General features: G+C 36.0%; 1 protein-coding gene across 2 annotated transcripts in view; it reads left to right on the forward strand.

Moving 5' to 3' along the window:
• Nucleotides 1–20,890, forward strand: part of WDR35 (WD repeat domain 35) — a 66,579-nt gene that overhangs the window by 16,093 nt on the left and 29,596 nt on the right. For both annotated transcript variants that reach the window (XM_022574375.2, XM_089923413.1), the window contains exons 9-14: nt 3,148–3,273; nt 6,094–6,279; nt 9,293–9,353; nt 15,201–15,345; nt 18,032–18,101; nt 19,130–19,183. In XM_022574375.2, coding sequence (XP_022430083.1) covers nt 3,148–3,273; nt 6,094–6,279; nt 9,293–9,353; nt 15,201–15,345; nt 18,032–18,101; nt 19,130–19,183 — 642 coding nt within the window. The remainder of the gene's footprint in view (nt 1–3,147; nt 3,274–6,093; nt 6,280–9,292; nt 9,354–15,200; nt 15,346–18,031; nt 18,102–19,129; nt 19,184–20,890) is intronic.

Consider the following 20,890-nt stretch of genomic DNA (forward strand, 5'->3'; position numbering starts at 1 on the left):
TGCAGTGAGTAAGGCAGGGGAAAGAAGGATGGAGGAAGGGGGTATAAACTTGTCACATTTTTTAAAATGGACATTTTAAGTGAAAATGATGAACTATCAGGTGTATGTCTTTGAATAATATCCTTATATTATAAGCCTTCATTTTATCGTGGAATTTATTTTATAATCTTTACATTTAGAAAACCAGATGTTTCATATAAGAAATCATTAGGGAGTAGTTACTGAGAGTATTTTCTCTGTGATCTGAATATGCATCTCTTTACAGCTGATTTTTGAGTTGTTTTTAGTGTAATTTAGCTGTTTCAGATTAATCTGGGGGGGGTTTAATATGATAAATTAAATGTGCTGTCTATCCTTTTCCCAAACTTCTAATTGTTTCAATTTGTTGTGGAATAATAGATTATTTTAAGAAAATCTCTTTATAATTAATCTTAGGTGATGCTACATTAAAATATAAACATTTTTTCATAAATAACATGGTATCCTTCTCAATAGTATTATTAATAAATTTAATTTTTGAAGAGACTTTTCTTGAAGCAGCAGTGGAAAATATAAAATAGGAGAATTAACATGTTGTGCATTTTAAAAATTTAGAAAATGAGAACTTATTAGTGACTAAGCTTAATAATTTTCACCTATTTTATTTTCTTACTTTAGACTATATTCAGTCTCTTTTGAATATCCTGTTGGTTTTTATAAATTCACCTTAGACTTCAATAATATTTATTTTTGGCTACACAAAAACCTATACCAGTTTCACTATGTTAATACTTTTTAATGTATTTTAAGAAATTCTGTTAGTGAGTAATGGTGTCAGCTGATGCTGAAAGTTACCCAGCAGAACGTGCTCTGGAGAGTATGTAGTCTCTGTACTTTGTCAACTAATAATATTTCTGGTAGATGTAAAAGCTAAGGAAAAACAGAAGTATAGTTCTCAAGATTCCTAAATAATTAAAAATCTGAATTCTAGTTATCTCAATGTTTATAGCTTTCTTTTAAATTCATGTTCTTTATTCGTTATTTTTGTTTGTTGCCATTGGCTTATTTATCATTTTATTATCTTATCAGCTTATTTTTGTTAGTTCAGTCTTCTCCAAGTATAAAAACATGCATTCAAAGGCCTGTTTGCTTTATCTTGCAAATCAACTGTTATGTGTTAAATTGAAAACTGTAAGTGGTTTTGGTATAGTTGTAATTAAAGGTATCTAGCATAGGTCCTCGGGGTATTTAGTCATAGTATTTTTTGAATGAGTGAATATATGGGGTATTTATTTTTGGATCTATGTTATTAGAAAGAACTTGGGAAGAAATTAACTAAAGATTGAAACTTAAGGAAAACCTCAGGGAAGAATTTACTTTTGGTTCTGAGGGCTGGGGTCTTCTAGTTTTCTCAGTGTGGTCTTAGCCATGGGAGGGGATGACAGAGCATGGGGTTTGTAGTCTGGTTGACCTGGCTTTGGCTTTGAATTCCGTTTCTACAGTGTGGTTTCACTTAGAGAAGTTATTTAACCTCTGAGACTCGGTTAACGTATTTCCTGAAATAAAGGTAACATCTCATGGCACTGTTGTAAAAATCAAAGGAGGTAACTCTGGGGACATGTCTACAGTGTTCTTTCCCCGCTGCTGCCACCGCCTGGCATGTTTCTCAGAGTTAGAAGATGGCCTTATTCTCCTCCTAGTATGGATTGTCAGTACCAAGAGTGATGTTGTGAGACCCTGCTTTTTCCTTCTGGTTTCGTACAGGCAGCAGGACAGATAGAGTGGACCCTCCTAGGTTACAACTTTTTTTTTCCCCATTGGTTTCCCTGGCAAAGTGGAGTTTAATATATTAAATTTGATTTTAGAGCATATCTGCTTAAGAACGAGGGATACCAGTATAATTTATTAAAATTCTTGGGATTATACTGTTTTGTCAAATAAACATAGATTAAAAATGTTTTCTTTCTTTGTCCACATTAAAAAAGTCTTTGTATTCATTTATTCATTTGCTAATTTAGCCATTAAATATACTGTTAGTATATGAAGAAATTCACTTGAAGGCATGATACATTTATTTACTTGATATTCTTTTGAGTACTTGTTTACCAAGGAATCTATTAAGGGATAGGGTAATAAATGTGAATATGATAAAGTTAGTGCTCTCAAGTAGCTCATTGTGTAAGTTCTCTGGAACCGTAGAGGAAGGGAAGAAGGCAGGAAGTAATATTTAAGTTGCTTCTTGACGGATGAATAGGAGTACTCCTGCAGGACAAGGATGTCCTGTCTTGAGGGATGAGGGAGTCTTGGGGAAAAGGAAAGAAGGATTTCAGGCAGAAGAGATATTATATGGGCCAAAGGAATGGAGGCACAGTAATTCCCTCATGAGGAGAACACAGTAATTACAGCTAACTCGTAAGGTGTTGAGCCACAGAGTTTTGGGCAAGTGGGGAAAGTCACTGTATACTATTCTAGAGAATGTACTGGTGGGGAGCTATTGATTTTTAAAAATTATTAAACATTTTTTAAAAGCAGAGTAGGACATGATTAGATATGTCTTCTAGAATGATAATCATGGCAGTAGAGTGGAGATTGAATTGGAAGGGCAGGAATGAGAAAAGAGACAAAAGGTAAAAATTGCAGTTAGGAGGCTGTCACCATGGTTCAGTCAAGAAAGAAGGCAGTTGTAGTGGAGGATAGAAAGGAGTGAAAGCAAAACGCTTGGCATCTGGTTGGCTGTTGGGGGTGGGATGGGGCATGAACGAGAGGAAAGACTTCAAGGATTGAGTTTATTACTCCAATACTTCATTGATTCTAAGAAGCACAATTCTTTACAACTCTAAATTGGGATGCACCTTAAAATCAAAGTTGTCCTATTTTTAGCTAGCAGTGTGTTTTTCTTTGCTAAGTTGTACATAAAAATAAAGATGCGTATTTAAATCTCTGGCATCTTAGATTTGATGAAATTTGATACTGAATTCTTTGGCTATAGTTTGTGAATTTCTCCTCTCATATGTTTGCTTTACATTATAAAAATTGAAGGGAAATGATTTGAAGTTTGTAGCAACCTTTCATAAAATAATTTTTGTACCACTTTTGATCTCTGTGAAGTGATTGGTGGTATTTTATTTAATTGTGATACTTTAGGTTAAATATAATTACTTTTTTCAGCATCTGGGTACTTTGAAGGTTCCTGGAAAGCAGATGGCTGCACTATCTTGGGAAGGAGGTGGACTGAAAGTTGCACTAGCTGTTGATTCTTTTATATATTTTGCAAATATTCGACCCGATTATAAGGTGAGTATTAAGAGCAAATGTAAAAAAAAAATGTTTTTTATGATATAATTTTGTTATAGCTGAAAGTATAATGTGTGTTTCTTGCATATATTCATAGCCACATTGTTTTATAAACCAGTTGAAAGGAGGCTTTTTTCAGTGTGAAGGCCTTAGAACTGGTAAATGTTCCTGGAATACTATATTTAATTAGTAAAATTACTCCAACAGTGTCAGGGTCTCAGCAGGAAACAGATGGCACAAAGGAGTAATTGAAGAGAGATTGATGAAGGGTTTATTACAGAGGGATGAGCAGAGTTAAGGGGACCAGAACGGGATGACAAAGCAAGCACCCAGAGACTAGCAACAGTGGGCAAGAGAAGGAAGTATTGTTCCTGGAACCCACCAGCTCTGTGGCTACGCAAGAGGATCTACTCCATAGGGGCACAGCCACTGCTAGCTGGCCGGGCAGAGACAGCCTTGGGGAGTAAATAATTCAGCCCATCTCACCACCTGCTGGTGCCTTCTGTTGGCCAAGCCCAACTGGAAAGCAGAAGGCAAGGTAGTCCTGGTAATGGATTTCACAGAAGTCAGCCTCCAGGGCACGGAGCAGGGCAGAGAATGGCGGAGAATGGATCAGAAGGGGAAAATGAGGCTAAGCAGCATAATGACTAATCAATATTTTACCTTAAATTTAACACTTGACCCATAACAAGCTGTGAAGTATGAGACTGAGCTGGTAAACTACTAAGGATACTTGTTGTGAGAAGACTTATATATCTAATTTTTAAAGGTCAAGCACCTTGGAGAAATGACTGATTCTAGGACTAGGGCAGGGAAAATGCAAGATGAGCCTGGAGCATCTTATAGTGCCAGAAAGTAAGGAAGTGCTCAAAAAACAAAAGGATGGGGTACGCCAAAGGGACAAGGGAGCCAGCCTGAAAGAGCTCACGGTGGCCAAGCCTGGAACAATTGGAGCAACAAAATAAATGATGTAACATTGGATTGTAACCCAAATTATACAACAAATGTCCATGAGTACAAACTGATATCAATAAATTATTTAAATAAACAAGTGGGGGAGAAGAAACAAATCTTCCTTACAGAAGTATTCTAATTTACTAGACACCACCCTGCCAGCAGGTGGAGCAAAGTCCCCTACCTCGTTCCCCCAACTTGAGTGTGGGCTGCATTTAGTGACTTACTTCCAAAGAGTGGAGTATGGAAAAAAAGGGGGAAAAAAGAAAGTGACTTTACAGTGGAGAAACCTGGAGAACACCACCTTGTCCAGGCGATCGGGGTTAGCATCATCAGTGACGTCACATGGCTATCACTACCCCCTGATGTGATGTGATGAGAAGAGGTCTTCACCTGTGGGGTGATCTTCCTAAAAACTGGTAACCCCAGTCTAAGCCTGAGAAAAACATCAGACTAACATGAATGGAGGCACATTCTACATACTACCTGACCAGGACTCCTCAACACTGTCAATATCATCAAAAACCTGGAGAGACTGAGAAACCATCATAGCCCAGAGGAGCCTAAGGAGACATGACGACTAAATATAATAATGTGTTCCAAAGGGGATTCTGGATTAGAAAAAGGACATTAGGGAAAAGCGAATGAAGTCCAAACTGAGTTTGGAGTTCTGTTAATAGTAATGTATCAGTGTTGGTTTCTTAGTTGTGACAAATGTACTGTGGTAATGTAAGATGTTAACAACAGGGGAGAATGAGTAAAAGGTTAGGGTACACTGTATTAGTTTTGCAACTTTTGTATAAATCTAAAATTATTTTAGAGTTAAAAAGTTTATTTTAGAAAGTAATCACCATATTACTTTGAATAGTAAACACTGGAGACTTCTCTGGTGGTCCAGTGGTTGGGACTCTGCTTCCACTGTGGCAGGGCGTGGGTTCGATCCCTGGTCGGGGAACTGGGATCTCACACGCCCCACAGCACGGCCCCTCCCCCCTGCAAAAAAGAAGAGTAAACACAGTGTTAATAATGTAGACACTGAATATTGATTTATTCAAAATTACGTATAAATTTGTTGGGAGAGGGAAAGCTCTAAGTTCTGTAATCCATCCACATGTGATATGGAAATCAATACCAAAACAGTTACAGCTAAAATAGTTGTAAATGGCTACCCCAAGGAGGAAATTAGGCAGGGGGCTCCTGCATTTTGTTTTTGTGTGGTAAGCCATGTAGAATTATTTGACTATAAACTATGTGCATATGTTACTCTGACAAAAACAAATATAAAAAAATGTGGATGGGAGAAAAAAGGCAAAGCCGCTATTTCTGAATTTTGGTTTCAGGACTCAGAATTGAACTTTGGCAGGGATCTCTCTTGCTGTTGTCCCCTAAGCAACTGTTATTGACTATTGAAAAATCTGAAATTTTCACCACTGAAGCTTAAATCTTACAAACTAAAATAAGGAAAGTTAAACCAAATTTATTTTTGTGGTACATTTTTTAACTGTCTTTATTACTTTTAGATTTGTTATTTTAGTGAGAAAAGAGATTAAGCTGAATATTCAGTCCTTCTCTCTTCCATTTCTAAAGAATTTGTTTTGTCAGCACCGATGAACCACGTATCTGCAGTATTTCTAGAGGAAAAATATAAAAATATAATAATATGACTTTCCCAATGTTAATTGCTTGCTTTTTCTTTCTTTCTTTCTCTCTCTCTCTTCCTTCCTTCCTTCCTTCCTTCCTTCCTTCCTTCCTTCCTAACTTACTTCCTCCCTCCCTCCCTTCCTTCCTTCCTTGCTTGCTTCCTTCCTCTCTCTCTCTTCCCTCCCTCCTTCTGTTCCCTCCCTTTCCTTCTTCCTTTCTTCCTAGTGGGGTTATTGCTCAAACACTGTAGTTTATGCTTATACCAGACCTGATCGTCCAGAGTACTGTGTTATATTTTGGGATACAAAAAACAACGAGAAATATGTTAAGTATGTGAAGAGTCTCATTTCTATTACTACTTGTGGAGATTTCTGCATTTTGGCTACAAAAGCTGATGAAAATCATCCTCAGGTAGGTGTTCCTTGATATCTTAAAACTTAGATGGGTTAACTACTTGGCGGAGTTGGGCTATAGTTCTCTGTCTTCTCAAGCATGGCCTCTGTACTGACAGGTACAGCAAAGTATTGGGTCTATTGGCCATGTCTGTCTAGACCTCTGTTTGGAAAGTTATATGACTCCATTGGTTCTGTGTCCCCTGATTTTTTTCTCCAATTAGTTAATCCATTGGCAGTTTATATTGACCTGTACTGAAGCTTTTTGTCTCTGAAATATATTTAAAACACCACAATTCTTTTCCAATTTAAAATTCCATAAGTAGAAATGAATAACCAGATGTCTAGTACAAATGCTCAAGAAATTATGTAACAATGGCCATTTATAACAATTTGGGTAGTTTTGACATTCAGAAATGTACTTTTATGTGGACTTATATTGCTTTAAAAGACAGTGTCTCATAACATACAATAAATAAATAATGCCCTTTAAAAAAGTCTGCTAACAATTTAAATATTTGTGGAAGTATGCAAATTTTTCAAGAAAGGACTACCAATGTCTTTGGCTGTGTTATAAATTATTTCATCCCGTTAAAAAGTATAGAATTTTTAGTTTAAGGTGGCCATTGAACAGCCACATTTGGCTCTGTTCTCTCCTGAAACTGACTGAAACAACAGGAAAGGTATTTTTTAAAAAGCTGTAAGCCCATAGGGATCAGAAAGGGAGAGGAAAAAGCAACATAATTTTGGAGTTTAGAGAGTAGGGAGATTAGTGGTAATTACCTTAGCAGACCCAAGAAAATGGAACCCTCAGCCATCAGTGGAGAAAGGAAAGAAGCAACGAGTTTACATCACAGAATCCCAGAAACACAGGACTTGGTGGTGGTACCTGGTAGGAGAAAGAATTGAACAGAAAAGCGATTTGGAAGTACCAGAGATTATGCAGGCAGGAGAATACTTTGGGAAAAAGAAAAAGGGTCATATAAAGGAGCAGATTTCTAGATCCTCTCCCACTACTGAGCCTGTGGGCAGCTGCCCTTCTAACCACGAGGGAGACTGGTTTACCCTCCAGAGAGGATACGGAGTCCCTGCACTGAAGGGCACCAAGCACAGGGAAGGGTGGTGGAACTCTTGCTGAAAACAGGGCAGTTAGATTAATGTTACCGCAGTCTTCATTTCCCACTTGGTTCCAGAACAGATTTCATGGGATCAGGTATCATAATGGCATTTGACTTGTCAACCTCAATACTTTGGAGAATTGCTTTCAAAATTCTGAGGGAAAATGATTTCCCACCTTGAATTCCATACCTTAAGCAAACTGCTCATTAAATATGAGGGTAGAATAAAGACATTTTTAGATGTACGAGATCACCAAAAATTTACCTTCCGAGCTTTCTTAACTTAGGAGGTTACTTTGGGATATGGTTTACCAAAACGAAGAATAAACTAAGAAAGAGGAAGGAACCAGGTAACCTGACAACAGTGGCGTGGACTGGTACCAGCTGGCAGTTGTGCACACGCCTAGGGAGTGAGTCATCAAATGAGAGCAGCCCAGGTGGCTCCAAAAGAAATTCAAGATGAAATTAGTAGAATAGTTAATGTGGTTGACCGCCTGAGGGGACACATAGATAACCCGGAGACAACTGGGGACTTGAGTTAGTAATAAACACAGAGAAAACTAAGCAAAGAGAAAAAAATAAAGGCAATTATCCACACCAGGGAAAGCTTTAAAACATGCTTGAAAGGAAAACAAATCATGTTATACTTGCCTCAGCTTCACTGAATAGCATTTAGAGGCAAAATGATGTATTCACTAGATTTTTTAAAAAAATAAAATTGTTTAAAAATTGAACTATAATAACATTTTAAAACCTAAATTCCGATTTAACAAGACTGTAGTGGAAAGATGGAGTGATGGGAGTGTGCTCCTGTGTAGTGGGAGGCTGGGAAGGAGGGGTGAAAGTAATGGTTACATGATGTCCTGAATTGAAACAAAACAGAACAAGAAGTAGCATTGTAAACATGTTACTTACATTTGTGGAGGTGAATAGCAAAAGAATGAATTACAGGAGCTGAAAGTAATTACTCTAGGGAGCAAGAAATGGGAAGTTGGGGGACTTCTGTTTTTAGTAAGATCTCATTTGATTCTTTAAGCTATGAGCATGTGAATAATAAGTATGTAAAACATTTATATTTTGTGGCAGTAAATAAGCTTGTTTTAAGTAGTGGAAGAGTAAATTATGATATTTTACTGTATTTTTTTATCATTTAGTTTACGTTTATGAAATTAAACAAGTTTTACTTGAGATACTGAGAAAAGAAGTCTGTGTAAATAGTACGTTGAGAATTGGTTTATTTGAAATTATTATTCTAATCAAGAAAACATCTATGTAAAATATTATTCTTAGTACTAGATATAGAGAAGGTGACTAACAGCAAAAAAATTGAAATTACCATTAGAATAATCTGATGTAAAGTGTGCATTATGTTCGATTATTTTTCCTAATATTAATCATTGATAATTGTGTGTGTGTTAACCACTGGGCATTTTAAGTTATTTTCATTGGGTTGGGTTATGTTTTTTTCTGAATTAACTGAATTTTTCTGAATTTCTCATGTCATTTATATATTGCTTCAAAGGAGGAGAACGAGATGGAAACATTTGGTGCAACGGTAACAAATTGTTAGCTCTTACATAGCTGGTTATAGGATAAAAATGAGTTTTGAGGTTATAGCTGACCAGGAATTTTAGAAGTATAAAAATGAAAAGTAGCCAGTGTACTTGTGTTTCTTAAATGGTCTCTTAAAAACCAGTGTTCCACTATATTGAGAAATCAGCCTTAGTTTAATTTTAGTGCATATTTCTTTACTTTTGTCCTGTAGATTATCTTTGCTGTTCTTTGTATTTAATTTTATCAATTTTTTCCATGTTAGTGATACTTGAAAAAGAGATAAGCATGGTATGTTAAGCATTATTTCTTTTACAATACATAAGCAGGAGTTTTGATACTTTCTGTTTTATTTGTTCACAGTTTGTGCTAGTTCTTTGTAATTCTATTGGCACACCTCTGGATCCCAAATACATTGATCTTGGTAAGGAAATGTTAATATTTACTCCCTCTTTAATCAAGTCTTATTTGTAAACTAATTTTAAAATATAACAATGGTATTATTATTAATTAGAACGGTATTCTCTAAAACAAGGATGAACATACTTCCTGGTTTGCCAGGTTCAGGTTCAGTACCAGTCTATGCCTGTTGTCATGGTAAAATTATTAGTAATGCCCCATTTCACTCTCAGAAGGATCCTGCTTAATACAATAACTTTTAAGTTCACTCTGTCTAAAATTCACAAGAATCTCACGACTGCTATACTGCCATCATTTGCTTTAAATGGGAAATATAATTGTATGAGAATTGGTATCCAGTGTAATGATTAGTATGTAATACACTGAGGATTATAGAAAGAATTCTGCCATGAAGCCACTTTTATTATTAATAAACTGCCAAGTACCTCTCTTCCATAAAAAACACCTTAGCTGCTTGTTAAAGTGGGTTTGCCCTGTCCAGATTTTTCTGATGAAATTAGTTTATTAATAGGGACAACTTAAAAAAATTCCTGACTTTTTTGTTTTCAGAAGACATTTGTTTCTTTAGATTTACCCTTCCCTCTATCCAATGGCTATGAAAGTAACCATAAAAAATTCCAAATCTTATTCTTAGTATTTTGTCAAAAATTGTTACCAAATATTTTGTTGCCAATTTCACTATAACTTCCAAAATAATGATTTTCTTTTAAAGTGTATATTAGTTTATTGGATATGGTGTTAGAAAAAATAGTAGGTTTCAAAAATTGAAAACCCATTGAATTATCTTCTGAATCTGAGGACTAGTCTTTTTTGTTTTTAGATTTCACATTCAGCCTTAACAATTAAATGTTAAAGTGTGCCTTCTAAGTATTTTGCTAAGGTATTTGGGTGATACAAGCAAATGTGAAGAATACTTACGGGCCTCAAAGATTTTAAACTCTGTGTTTAGGGTCTTGGTAACTCACTTTTAAACATTGAAACTTTTCAACTTCTTGTCTTTATGTTCAGTGTTAGGTATGCTTATATGTTTCTCTCTCTCTATTTATATATGTACATAAATGTTAGTGTTCTTTGTTAATGTTAATATTCCTTAGCTTAAAATTATTATACTTATCACATGAATATCTTCTATTTATTAGAAATATAATAGTCTTAAATCTAAGGGATGAATTCTGTCAGTCTTCAGATTATATGCTTTTTCTTTTAGTATCAAAAGTTTTAACATAATATCATAACGATGATAGGGTTAGCCTCAAAGTATTTTAATCACGTGCAGTCTATGTTTTAATAAAGCCAGATGTGAACCCTTTCCCTTCATAAAATGGCAAATGCTTGAGGGCATGATTATTTGTATTTTTGAGTCTTGAAACTTTTTTGCGGTCTCACTGGCTGAAATTTTAACAAACAGTTCTTTCACTGGTCTGCAGTAAACTCAGCCAAAAATTCAACATTTTTGCTTCACACATATCCTGTGAAATTCCTTTTTTAAGTTTCTATGCCAAATTTTCATGAGGACTGGAGGCTAAAGCAAAAAAAGTATATAACTGATATTGTTCTAGGAAATGTGATTTGTCATCTGCTCTTCCTGAAAATCTCTAGAGAAACTTTTAAAAAGAACATTATGTATTATTACAGAAGTTTAGTTTGTGAGGCTCTGTTGTACTGTACATGTAAGCATTAGGTACCATTTTTGGGGCCTCTTCCTTCGAGCCCTCAGTATACCTTTGGTGTGCTTCTATCCAAAGTACTTACTCTGCACTGTGATTATTGATTTTCTCATCTACCTTCCCTCCAAGATTTTGAGCTTCTTAAAGATCTAACCATGTTTATTCACTTCTGTATCCCCACTGCCTAATGCTGTGCTTGCCCCATAACAAATGTTTATTGAATGTATGAAAATATTTAAAATAAAATCTATTTATTTAGCAAACCATCAATGAGTATATACTGTTTCAGGTACTGTACTGGGTACTGGGAGTGATAAGAAATTAATTCTGACATTTCCTGTAGAATGTCTAAACAGATGATTAAAATATAGTTAGTCTACTGAACAATGACATTTGCTCCCCTGCTGTGTGCTAGGTTTTGGTGCTAGGTGCTAGATAAGTAGATACCGGTGCATAAGGATGTCAGGGACATTTTTTCTACCTAGAGAAGGTTTCATTTGAGCTGAGTTCTGAAGGATAAGTATTTCTTCAGGTAACACTTTAAGGAGAGGAAACAGCATTTGCAGAGGAATGAAGGCATGAAAAGTGCCTGAAAAGTACCAGGTGCCTGTGCTGCAGCCATTTTGTGGGGAGCACGTAGGAGCTTTCTAATGGTGGCCGGTAGCATTTGCACTAAGTCTTCTATATAGGCCAGAGAGAGGCGATGTGATGAAAACAGTTCAGTGCAATTTCAGTTTAGCAGCTCTTTAAAGGGCTGAGAAATAGGTAGAAAAGTGGGGGAACATTACAGATGTAGACATTTATTTCAGGCCTCAGCATTAAAATATTACAAGCAGGTTTTACTTACATGTGAATTCCTAGATTGTCCTAAATTATTTCACATCCTTGCTTAGCTAGTAACTATTACCTATTAGTGTTACAAATTTCAATTAATGGAAGCATAATTACTTTCTTTACAATTTTTTCCCAATGATCTTTCTAGATATTTCAAATTTTTTCTTTCTGGATACTGAATAGTTGAGAAGGACATGGACTGCTTTTTTCCTGGTTATATTTTTTTCCTAAAATATTCAGTCTGTTAAAATTTGGTCTTCTAACTTTTCCCTAGAGGCTTAGTTCTAGCAAACTAAGAACTAAACCACCTGGATGGGATAGATGATAAATAATGATCTAGCATAATTTCTGTAGATAGGATTATCTGCCCATATGAATTTGCCAAAATTACTGCCACGCTGATTCAAAAGAACATGTTTCACATATATTGTATTTGTTTTTCGTATTGACTAGTGAATTTATATATCGTTTTATTATAAAAAGCAAAAAATAATAGCAACCTCACCTAACAGTTATTAACCCTTAATGAGAAGCAGTCTGCCATAGTGGTTAAGAGCACAGATTCTGGAACCAGATTGACTGTGTTCGTGTCCCAGCTTCTACCGCTTTCTAGCTGTGCAACTTCAGTGAGTTATTTAACCATTCCGTCCTTCAGTTTCTTCATCTGCTAAATGGGGGTAATAATAGTGCCTGCCTTATAGGGTAGGTGTGAGTTATGTATGTAATACATTAATTATATATTAATATAATTATATATCATAACTATATAATTATATAAAAATGCCTGACATATAACTTTAAAAATTCAATAAATATTGGCATTTAAAATTATTATTATTAAGCATTTATTCTATGCCAGGCACTGTACTATGGTTTATATTTGTTATCTCTCTTAATCCTTAAAGTAGCTCTATAAGGTTTGTAATATTATTATTATCTTCAATTTACAGTAAGCAAACAGAGGTTCAGAGAGAATAAGTAATTTATCTAAGGCCACGGAGTTAGCAAGTGCCTGTGATATAAATCCAAGAAGTCTGACTTGCTATGAACCACTTTTTAATTTTGAATTAATTAGGCTGATAATAAACTTGTGATTATTTAGGATGTATCAAAAAAAAAAGGAAACATGAGTATAATTTATAATTGTAGCTAAACATTGGTTAGAAAAATGCTTTTATATGCTTAGGAAAAACTATTTTATTAGAAAGCAGTTAAGGTTTGTGAACTTACTTCACATCACACTAAAGGCATAATAGTTACCGGCATCAAAGTACCTGTGGTAGAATTTACTGAATATTTAGCAAATGTCTTATGATTTAGTGCAGATGGGCTCAGCAAAAGCTCAGCAAAGCCTAGGCCTGGCCTGCTCATTTGTCCCACTCAGGGCTGCCCCTGAATCGGGCTCTGCCACCATTCTCAGGACTGCCTTCCAACCAGCTGTTCCCTACAGGAAGGCTTCTCACTCCCTCTAGAGTTTGGTAGTGGTACACATTTTGAATAGAGAAATCTTGACAACTCTAATTAAAAAAAAAACTTTTTAATATGATTCAACTATACTAGTTATTTATTTAGCATATAAAAAGTCTTGCATTTGAATCTCGACTTGTTAATCTGTTCAGTTAACACTATACCATCAATCTAGTTTCTAATTCTTTGTTTAGTTCCTAAGTCTCTTAACTGCCCTAAATGTCCTTTATTTGGACTGTGGCAAGAACTCCATAAATGGTAGCTGTTATTAACACTGTTCCTTTATTCTGACTGTATTAATGATTACTTTGTACAGTAGTTTTGAATAGAGCAATATGTTTTGTACCATTTTAATTGTGAATTTAGAAATTAGCTACTAAAATGATCTTTTATGAAAGAGTTTTTTGTTTTTCTATATTTTTGTGAATGTGTGTGTTTAATTTTATATTGTTTATTTTGTTTGTGACCTTGGGCAAGTTATTTTACATCTTTAATCCTCTGTATCTGTAAGATGGATTTGATGAGACTACTTCATCAAAGGGTACACAGTAGGAATTTAATTAAATATTCTCTAAGAAATGGAACAGATGAAAAAAATGTTTAAGAGACTATATTCCTAATCTGGAGAATTTCATTTTCTAAATTAATGAGGAAATATAACACATATGAGATCAGAGGGAAGGATAAAGGCCTGAACCAAGCAGTAATGGTAGTGGGGATGGGAGGAAGGAGTGGGATTTTATTTATCCATTTGGGCTGTTTCTATTTTTTTGACTCTTATGAATGCTGTTATTAATATTTGTGTATGAGTTTTTTTTGTTTGTTTGTTTGTTTGTTTTTGCTGTACGCGGGCCTCTCACTGCCGCTGCCTCTCCGGTTGCGGAGGGAGCACAGGCTCCGGACGCGCAGGCTCAGCGGCCATGGCTCACGGGCCCAGCCGCTCCGCGGCACGTGGGAATCCTCCCTGTCCGGGGCACGAACCCGTGTCCCCTGAATCGGCAGGCGGACTCCCAACCACTGCGCCACCAGGGAGACCCCTGTGTATGAGTTTTTGTGTAGACATATGTTTTAATTTCTCTTGGGTATATACCTAGGAGTGGAATTGCTAGGGCATGTGGTAATTCTATTGATATATTTTAACATTTTGAAGAACTACCAAGCTGTTTTTCAAAGTGAATGCACCACTTTACATTCCTACCATTTCTCCACATTTTTTTTGCAAATACTCATTATTGTCTGACTTCTTGATTCTAGCCATGCTAGTAGGTGTGGAATGTTATCTCATTGTGATTTTGATTTGCCTGGTGGCTAATAATGTTGAGCATCTTTTCATTTGCTTAGTAGCCATTTGTATATCTTCATTGGAAAAATGTCTGCTCAGATGCTTTGCCCAATTTTAAATTGTGCTATTTGTCTTTTTATTATTGAGTTACAAGAGTTCTTTATACATTCTAGATGTAATTCCCTATCATGTATATGATTTTCAAATATTTTCTTCCACTTGTGGATTGTTTTTTCACTTTTTTGCTGGTGTCATTTGAAGCACAAATGTTTTTAATTTTGATGAAGTCCAGTTTATCTACTTTTTCTTTTCTTGCTTGTGGTTTTGGTGTCATATTTAAGAAATCATTGCCTAACCCAATGTCCCATAGATTTACACATAAGTTTTCTTCTAAGAGTTCTATACTTATGTCTGATTCATTTTGAGTTGATATTTCTGTATGGTCCTACAAACTTTTGACTCTTCTGAGTCCTCAGACTGTTTTTAGGGTATATTGTCTATAAGATGCGAGGCTGGACTCAGTGATCACTGAAGTCTTTTGCAGCACATTTTGTGGTTCTGTCTAATTGTAACCTAATTGCCTTAATGTTCTTTTTAATAGTACCATTGTTTGTTACAATGACCAAAACCCATGTGATAGCAGCTTCGAAAGAAGCATTTTATACCTGGCAGTATCGTGTGGCAAAGAAGCTCACAGCATTGGAAATTAATCAGATCACCCGGTCTCGGAAAGAAGGGAGAGAAAGGTATATCTTTTGATGAACATTTTTTAGTAGCTCAACCATATCACATTTAAACCGGACGTAGCTATTTACAAATTGTCATGCTTGAGGACTGTAAATTGTTTTGATTACTAGAAATAATTTTCCATTAATTTGAATATCTTTCAGATTTATGTGTTTAAATTTATCAAAATAAAAGAGAGGTAGCATGGTGTAACAAAAGAAAAGCCTTTAGAGTTAAAGACTGGAAACCTATGTTTTTATAAGGGATGGCTATTCTCACTTATCTATTCTTGCCGTATTAGAGTTATAATGCTACACTGACATATGATTGTCTACCCAATACTTAATTCCTATGGGTTAGAGGTAGAGGTCTTTCCAGGACGGTGGGGTGATTCTAGTATCATAATCATCACAGGAGAGGCAGGTCCTTAGACACAGATATGGAGGAGGTCTCTAGGTGGGGAGAATTGGTCACTTGCCTTCTTTCTCTTGCCCTAGATTCCAGGGGTTTTGGGGTTGGAACTATTTCTGATAACTGGGGGTAAAGATGACTCTACCACGTGGAGAAATTAGGAGCCAGGATGGAGGGATTCTTTCTAATAAGTATAGCAGTGCATTTACTGTGTTTTGTAAGTTATATTGTCTCTGTTAGTGATATTCCATGTTTGCTGCCCTTTTGTTGTTATCCTAAGGCTTTAAGCAAAGCATTTGGTTGAGTAATTTTAACCTAATGATTGTTAATGAGGGCACAGGCCTGTGTTGGTGGTGGTGGGCAGCGGGAAGTCATGTCAGAAATCTCAGGTTGCTTTTTTCAAATCATTTTCCTTCACACATACTTGAGATCTTAATGCAATCTCCCCTTCCCTTTAAGACTCACTCATGTACTAAGGTAGGTGATATAACCCCAGTAAAAGTATTTTGGATACCTGAATTCATGTGGAAGCAGGAAAAAAAAGAAGTGGAAAAATACTATATCTTGTATTCTCTGTAGTTCTGAAAGACCCAGTGGGAAGAACCTTTGGCCTCTTTGTTACTAGTGCTAGTAACAAGAGACCTGCAGTCTGTGGGGAGAAGGTGGATCTTAGGACAAGGCTGGGGCAGAATAGTCTAGCCTCTCCATGGAGTGACTGTGCTCTGTGAACCAGCTAAAGAGATTCTGGCTTCTGTTTAAATAAAGAAGGCATCATTTCCTTATATTTCTGTATACTTCCTAGTTTTAATGACTTTGGGCCAGTTCTCTCTGAACTTCAGTCTCGTCATCTGTAAAATACCGTTGGTGATGCTGATAGGAACCAGCATCGATGGAGTACTACTTCTTGTGTGCCAGACACTGGGAAGTCTAGTCAGTACTCGTATTATTCCTGTTTCACAGAGAGGAAACTGAGACACACAGCGTAAATTATTTGCCAGAGGTTCCCAGCTGATAAAAGGAGATGGGACACAATGCCAGGTTTATCTGGCTCTGAGCCACTTTCCTCAGATTGGCCTTTCTTGTAGTACCCTACTTGTTTTAAGAAAGGGATTTGGGTCAAATGATCTCTTGAGAGACCTCCTATTCTAACCTTTGACTTATATTTTGTGATAACTAAGTAGAAATATTGACTGTATGTACTTAATAAAAATGTATTAGAAAGCAGAAACATGGTACCTCTAAATTAGTATACCTTTCTGTTTTTAATACATTTCTTTAAATTTATTTAACATTTGATCCCTTATTATATTGGTGAAAGTACAAATATGACTTCAATTTAACAATGATAAAATTTCATGATATTTTAAAGATGGAAAATGGCTTAATTTTCCTGTGATTATATTACAGCTGCAATGTCTCGAACTCCTTTTATGTGTCAGGCTCTGTGCATGTGTGCTTTACAAGCATCGTTTTATTTATGCCTCTCAAAAATCCTGCAAAGGGGGAATTGTTAGCCTTCTTTTACAGATGAAGAAATTGAGGCTCAGAGAAGTTAAATAACTTGCCCAGGGCCTCATAGCTACTCAATGATGTGTCTTCTCTGTTCACCTCCATTCATTTTAATGTTTTCTTCAGCAGACATTATAGAGCGCCTGACAATGTGTGTGTGGCAGGCACTGGAGATGTAGTCTTTGCCTCTAGGAAAATCACCGTCTAGTGGGAGAGAGAAGGAAACTAGCAGCAATACTGTGGTGTGAATGAGTGTTACAGTAAAGGTATCCGAGAGATGGTACACCAGAAGTGGTGCATCTTCGTAACACAGTAGGCATAGGGAGGGTTCTTCACTTCAGAACAAGAATTCCATTAATTAGAGCTTCCCAAATGCACTTACGTTTTACCTTTATTAAGCATATCGTTAGAAGGGAAATTATGGAGAAACAACAGAGAAACTTGATGCTTTAGAAGTTGTTCCTGACCGATGTTCATTGGGGGAGTAAGGGAAGATATCTCTCGGGCCTTCTACCGAAATTCACTGGAAATATATGATTCAGTGTCCAAATATATTTTTGGCATAGCTCTCAGGAGCACGGCACTTGCATAACTAGTAAACACATGGTAGGTAGTTTCTGCCTTTGTAAGATTGAGCTGTGTCAAGAACTCTTTAAAATAATCAGGACAGTAATATTAAATAACAGTATTCTTCGGTGTCATCCAATCCTTTAATTGTTCTAGAGATCATGAAATAGTATAAACCTCACTTATACTATCATTGAAATTAAAATTTTTTTTTTTCAGAATTTATCATGTTGATGATACTCCTTCTGGATCAGTGGATGGTGTGCTTGATTATAGTAAAGCCATTCAAGTAAGTGATTTTATTATTGCCAGCAAATGTTAATATCCATAGATTTGGAAATACTGTAATTTTATTTTGAGACCTGAAAATAATTTGTTTCCAACGAATAGCATTTTACTCTAGTAATTCTTTTAAAAATTTCTATTCTAATTCAAATTTTTCTAGATGTGGTTTTTCTTCTTTTGATTTTGAAAAAAAAGTTTATTTTGACATGCTCATAGGCCCACAGGAAGTTGCAAAAATAGCACATAGAGCCTCTTTACCCAGCTTCCCTCAATGGTGACATCTTACATAACTATAGTGTAATATCAGAATCAGGGAATTGACATGGTGCTGTGAACTAGACTACGACCCAATTCCTATTCAGTTTTCACTAGTTTTTACATGTAGTTTTATGTAACTTCATCACCATAAAGGAATTGCCTCATGCTACTTCTTCATTTTCACACCCACTCTCCACCCCCATCCTTGTCCTCTGGCAATCACTCATCTGTTTCCATCTCTATAGTTTTGTCACTCTGAGAATGTTTTACAAATGGAGTCATACAGCATGTAATAGCATGTCATCTTTTGAGACTGGCTTAAAAAATAATGCATCCAGGTTGTAGCAGCGCCATGCCATTTGCCCCCTTCTTTATTTTGGCACGCGCTGGTCCTTTTGCTGAATGTTCATCTTCTACAGCTAACCTCAAGTTTTTGTCTCTCTTCCCATTTTGGTATAAGTTTATGCTCTTCCCTCTGTGCACTTATAACTCCTGTGGTTTACCTCTACTGTGATCATACTGTACTGTCATTAGGTGTTGGTTCCACTGTCTTTCCCAGTAGACTTCTGAGTAATCCCCGAGGGCAAAGATTTTATCCGAGTATCTCCAGTGCTTAGTTCAATGTCTGGCATATAGTAGGTGCTCAGTAAGTAAATGTTGGTTAAGTTAATAAATATATAGTTACGGTATTCTTCTTAGTGAATTGTATACTACCTTGTACCAGATTAGCCAGTCAATGAATATTTGTTAAAGAGTAATGCTGATTTATTTTAGGGCACAAGGGATCCAATTTGTGCCATAACTGCATCTGATAAGACATTGATTGTGGTAAGTTGTTAAAAGAAAAACTTATTCTATGAATAATAATCACTTAACTTGTTAAAAATAGAATAAAGCAACATGTTTTGGATTTGAATATCATCTTGCGGGCACCTCAAGTTTTACTAGGTCCAACAAAAGAAATAAGAAAGTTTTAAAGATTGCCTCACAAATTGTTAATCATTTGCCAAAAATAACTTTGTGAAAGCGGTAGAATCATGGCCAGCTGGGGAGAGTTTGAGGCTGGGTTGAATGAGCCCTATAAAGGTTGGCAGATGTGGAGCAGATGGATGGTGGTAGTAGGTCTTGGAAAGTTTCCTCCTCTGTGTGGCCTGCTTTTTCATATTGGAGAAAGTGCTTCGGCTCAGCTGCTTCCATAAGAATTAGAATGAAGAGGTAGTGTGCTTGGTAGCCAGTAAAATAAAGAATGCTGTGGCAACTTTTTGCTAAATGTTTCAAATAAAATCAATGTATCAATGTGGTTGTGCCTTTTCTTGAGCTCTGACATTTGAAAATATTAATTTTAGAAATAAATGTTTAATATAGTAATGCTGGTAGAGTCATTAAATTCAAATTATGTAAATAGATCCTTGTGTGTGTATATTTCCCGTTCTAGTTACATTCTTTAGACATTAGCTAAGTTTATGGGTGAAAAAATCTTAAGAACATAGTATTCATTTTTCCTCACCAAATAAATTTGGTATATGTTTTAAGGCAGTTTGTCTTACAGTCAGGTCAGGTTTTCTTTTTAGATTCTTTGCTATACAGCAGGTTTTTGGTTGTGTTAGTTGTGTTTCTGACATTTGCAGGAAAAATTAAAAAAACATGCAAGTCAGATCAGTCACAAAAATTGACTTAATTCCTAAATGAGAGTCTACCTATAAGAAACACTCAAATAGTTTTAATATCAGCCAAAAATTTTAATGGAAAAGGTATCTTCTGCGTTTAAAACTTTCCACTGTTGAAATAGAAACAGCTTTTAGAACCTTGCCTTTTTCAAGCTTTTAAAGCCACAGGACCCACTCTTTCAAAAACAAAATCTTATTGCGTACTTCAGTATAATCTTTTAAAGCCTATACCTCCTTTTTGTACATTAAAAAATATCTGCCCTCCTCACCACTCTCTTGCCCTCCCCAGCCTTTCTGAGAGGCCTCTGTGGAGAAGCATGCTGGGAGGGCAGAGCTGCTCCCATTAGAAAGGGGATAGGGAATGATGGGCTGAGTGCAGCCTTCTGCTTTTTTCCCCGTGGCTATGGCCGGAGGCACAGCAGGGTTTGAAAATCACAGCTCTCTCCTGTCTGTTGCTCTAACTGTTGATGTGTCAGCCTTAAGGCTTGCACAGAGTTGCATAGAAACTTATATTCTGTTTTATTTTTAAGCACATTTAAACTAATACTCATTGTATCACTGCTTCCTGATCATCTCCCTTTGCCACAAACTGGTATCACATAGATGGCTATAGGATAAAAACATAGACTTTCAGTAACAGCTGTTTCCTATGGTGATCTTATATTGATTTTTCACGTATATGAAATTTAGTTCAATAAGTGCTTTATATTTTAGCCTTTAATGTACCCTGAATGTTAACGTAGACAACTGTAAATAACCCTAGATATACCTTCCTTGTGATGTAAGACTTTATGTATTATTAAAGAGCTAGGTTTCTGACTTCTTTCTTGAATATTACATGAAAAAAAATTAGATCACCTTCAGCCAC

The sequence above is a fragment of the Delphinapterus leucas genome, chromosome 13 (assembly GCF_059928025.1).
Source record: "Delphinapterus leucas isolate spDelLeu-1000000601 "Yukka" chromosome 13, BTC_Dleu_Yukka2, whole genome shotgun sequence".
Taxonomy (NCBI): domain Eukaryota; kingdom Metazoa; phylum Chordata; class Mammalia; order Artiodactyla; family Monodontidae; genus Delphinapterus; species Delphinapterus leucas.